Below are 3981 nucleotides of genomic sequence, written 5' to 3' on the forward strand. Positions count from 1 at the left end.
TAACTCTTCCTGAGAGCGTTCACTGTGGTGGAATGAGAATTGCATTACAGAGTTTCAGAAACTTGAGCTGAAGGCCCAGTTCATGTAAAGCCCAACTAAGTTAACATCTTGTGAGTCAGACTTCCTGTCTGAGTCTCTTTCTTCATCTGTATAACCTGGAGGATTAGACCTTTGCTAGTGTGTCTTGCTATTCCAGGATTCTATTGTTTCTTTGACTGTCCCTCTGTTTATTGACAAATCCTGCATGGTTCTGGCTTATAATTATTCCAACTTAGATGCAGAGAGACATAGTTTAACTCCTCCCATTTCTTTTCTGTGATCTGCCCTCACACAGTGCTGAGGGGTGTTTCCTGTTCATCAAAAGGTCCCCTGCTGGAGAACTGAGTCCAATTTCTTATTATACATTCAGCCATGAGGTCCAAATCACTATTGTTTGAGTTCCTTCAATTTTCCCACCTTCCCAGCCAGCCAGCCAGCCAGCCAGCTTGGGTAATGTTATCTAGGTGACACACATTACAGAGAAGTTGGCTGCCTCCGTCCAAGCTTGGTCACTATTCTGGCGTATGATCTGAAGATAATAGATCCCACCCACTGGTAGAAAGTAGTTTAAAGAACTTTGTGTGACGTTTGGGCACACCTCTGACTCCAAGTAGAAATAGATCCACTGACCATACTCTTTTAGGTAACCAGAGAAATATCATATTGTCTCTTGGGTGCTTAGCAGCACTTACCTTATCCTGCTGGGGGTAGAAATGGAACTGTCAATACTCGCAGGCTGGGGACTGGAACTCACTCACCTGCTCGTGGTTCTGCTTGAGGCTCAGCAGCTCCTCCTTCAGGGACTCCACCTGGGCCTCCAGGTCAGACTTGCACAGAGTCAGCTCATCAAGGATCCTGCGCAGCCCGTTGATGTCCGACTCCACCAGCTGCCTCAGGCCCAGCTCCGTCTGATACCTTCACACAAAGAACAAGAGAGGTCAAAGAGGAAGAGTGTTTTTCCTGAACTAGACTTGACTCACCTAGTCAAATTCATTATATTTTGAAATTTTTAGTGTTTTGAAAGGGGAAACAGTAAAAAACAAAATGTATTTATTCCCTGACAACCACAGGAGGGCCTTGATGGGCCCCTCTGCTTACTTTCAATCCAGTATTAACTGCGCTGTAAAGGAGCCCATTCAAGGTCAGCATCAACTAAGCATCTTGTCTGTCTGAGAAGCCTCGTCTGCCCACTCTCCCTGAAGCCCCTAGTGCTGGGCGCGGAGCACCGAGTCAGACGTCACTCAGATTCAGCCACTGGGACTGCGGAGCAATTCCCTGACGTCCCTCAGCCTGGGTTTCCTCATCCGTAAATTGGGGACCCAACTAATGCTTTATCCCATCATCCTGAAGACAAAGATACACCACCAGGAATATCCCATTGTAAACTATGAAGGCTCATAAAAACAAAAAGGATTATTTGGAGTGTCATAGCCAAACCGAGAAGAGTTGGTTCCCCAAAATGGATTTTGCCTCTGTTTTTGAGGTTTAATGACTTTTTCTGATGGGCTAATATGACTAAGACACATGTATGAAATTCACTTTTGACTTGGTCCAGTCAGTTAAAAAAGGCTAAGAACAGGTGACTTCTTATACTCCTTCAAACTCAAGTGAAAACACAGAATTCTTACATTCAGCGACACTGCCTTTTACCCTGAGGAACCCAAAGCAAGCTTCCTCCCAAGGCCACCCCAGGTCCGAGCCCATCACTTTGCAATTGGCCTGTGCATGTCTGGCTTGCTCTGGCAGCTCTAGGTTCTCACTTGGTCCTGAAGTCATCGGCAGCCAGCTTGGCATTGTCGATCTGCACCACCAGCCTGGCATTCTCAGACTTGCTGTACAGGATCTAGGGACAGGAACCATGGGATGAGTGATACTTTTGAAAAAGACCAAATCATGATCAGAGGGAGAGGAAAAGGGGTGGGTAAATCAGGAAACTAGGGCTAAATGAAGGAGAGACTAGGACTTTTAGCATATATTAATGTCGTTCATACACATATTAACTCTCAATGATGAATACCTGAAACTTACATGATTTATAATGCAGTGTTAATCAAATAAAGAAGCTTTAAAATAAATATGAAAAATATAAACCTGTAGAAGGAAAACAAGTAAGTCATGCTAAGGATGTCCAGTGTCCTAAAATGACAAGGTATTTTCTTTCAGCCACATCCCTTCCAAATAGCTTGAGTCTTCTCAGATTCGCAGGATGGAGACAAGATGCGGATTCCATTATAGGGCTGCCATTCCAAAGCTAGACCAGTCCGGGAGAATGTGGCCTTTGTCGTGAGTTCTTCCGTTGGTCTGTCTCTGGCCTCCTGCAGTGACTGAGCACCCTGGGCAGCAAGTTTCACCTAGGGTCCCAGTTTGCTGAGAACTAGGGCCCCCTGCGGTGCTAAACCCAGATTTTTGCAGGCAAACCAGGGCACACTGGTTTCCCCACCTCACACCACCTTCACTCCGGCCCTGCTGACCTCTGCACCCTCCCTCCTGGTGCCCTTGTGCCTGCTTTTGCACTGCACTGCTCTTGCCACCTGGAATGCCCTGGACGCCCTCATCCACCACAAGACCCCTAGCATAACCCCCTTCCGACCCCTCCTGGCTCCTGTGCTTCTTCCACATGTTCCAACATGCTTTGCACATCACGGTTCCAGTGCTTAACACCTTCCTTCTGGGCATTTGTTCCCACATTTCTCTCCACATTACACTGTAAGCTTCCAGAGAATGAGACTTCATTGGTACTCATCCCCCGTTCCTGAGTCTCCACTGAGTCTGGCACTTGATAAAGGTGGGCAAATGACTGCATCATGTTCAAATGCCTTGGCCCTGCTGGCACTCATTTGGCCAGAAACATAGGACCGTGCTCAGTCCGTTCCCTCAGAGAGTCCAGGGCCTGTGCAATTGGATGTAAACTCCTGCTCCTCCTTCTGACCTTGATCAGATATTGCCTCTTCTGGGAAGCCCTCCCTGACCTATGCCGTGCTGGCTCTTTGCTTATAGCCACTTCTGTATCTGCACGTCTGGCTCTGAAGTCACACCTGCCTAGCCACCTTCTCAGTGGGTGCACCTGTGTCCGTGCCCGTGATTGAGGCTTCTGGCATCAACAGCTCTTTTGCTTTCCTGTACACACAGTCTCATGGCAAAGTGTTGAAATGCTTTGAATATTTGAGGATTAACTCAAGAAAGTTCTAACTGCAAGAAATAAATAGGTGCATCTTTGTTTAATCCTATAAGCTCTGAAAACAGAAGCAGGATATCATAATAGAACTGAAGAATCAACTATTCTGGTTTTTGGTTAAGAAGCCTTGTAAGCTTGCCATGACTGGTTGTTCTAAGGCCTGACACTATGCCCAGCCTGTACTCTACCTTCGTGGGACCTCCCAAAAATCTTTCCAATACCAGTATATCTGTTGCATCCATGCCACTGATTTCTCTGCCTTTACCAATCTCAAAATTAGCTTTCAGCAGCCTTACATCCATTTGGATATGCTATGTTCAATTGAAAGAACTAGTCCAGCATGCCGTACAAGGCGCCCATGCCCTCACCTTCTGCTGCAGCTCCTCGATGGTGCGGAAGTAGGACTGGTAGTTGGGGCACACGTAGGGCACCTGCTGCTGGCAGTGTGCCTGGATGCGACCCTCCAGTTCGGCGTTCTCCCGCTCCAGCTGGCGCACCTTCTCCAGGTAGCTGGCCAGGCGGTCGTTCAGGAACTGCATGGTCTCCTTCTCGTTGCCGTTGAAGGAGCCCTCGCAGAGCCAGCTGCTGCTGCCCACGGAGGCGGGGATGTTGCAGGCCCCGGGCAGGGTGCAGGTAGAGTGGCAGCTGGGGGCCACGCAGGGCCGAGAGCTGCAGCTGGAGCGGCAGCTCATGCTGGAACGGAAGCAGGAGTAAGACATGGTGCTAGCAGGGAGCAGGCTGTGCAGGTGAGATTCCAAACCTGGTTC

At 48.4% G+C, this 3981-nt stretch overlaps 1 protein-coding gene across 1 annotated transcript; it reads right to left on the minus strand.

Annotated features, from left to right (window-relative positions):
• Positions 1-761: 761 nt before the first annotated feature.
• LOC119231588 (keratin, type I cuticular Ha1-like) lies at positions 762-3981 on the minus strand. The gene is made up of 3 exons (XM_037493291.1): positions 3583-3981; positions 1800-1882; positions 762-954 (listed from the first exon to the last, which is right to left on the minus strand). The coding sequence occupies exons 1-3, from the start codon at positions 3931-3933 to the stop codon at positions 762-764; spliced, it is 627 nt and encodes a 208-aa protein (XP_037349188.1). The 5' UTR covers positions 3934-3981.

Source organism: Talpa occidentalis, unplaced genomic scaffold, assembly GCF_014898055.3.
Source record: "Talpa occidentalis isolate TD23 unplaced genomic scaffold, MPIMG_talOcc4v2.1 talOcc4.7, whole genome shotgun sequence".
Classification (NCBI taxonomy): domain Eukaryota; kingdom Metazoa; phylum Chordata; class Mammalia; order Eulipotyphla; family Talpidae; genus Talpa; species Talpa occidentalis.

What these genes read in the sequence shown, in the direction of transcription:
- LOC119231588 (XM_037493291.1), bottom strand. Translation starts at nt 3,933, where the DNA reads ATGTCTTACTCCTGCTTCCGTTCCAGCATGAGCTGCCGCTCCAGCTGC. An exon ending in TCGAGGAGCTGCAGCAGAAG is followed by an intron (nt 1,883 to 3,582) that starts GTGAGGGCATGG and finishes TCCTGTCCCTAG; the next exon opens with ATCCTGTACAGCAAGTCTGA. An exon ending in GCCGATGACTTCAGGACCAA is followed by an intron (nt 955 to 1,799) that starts GTGAGAACCTAG and finishes CTTTGTGTGAAG; the next exon opens with GTATCAGACGGAGCTGGGCC.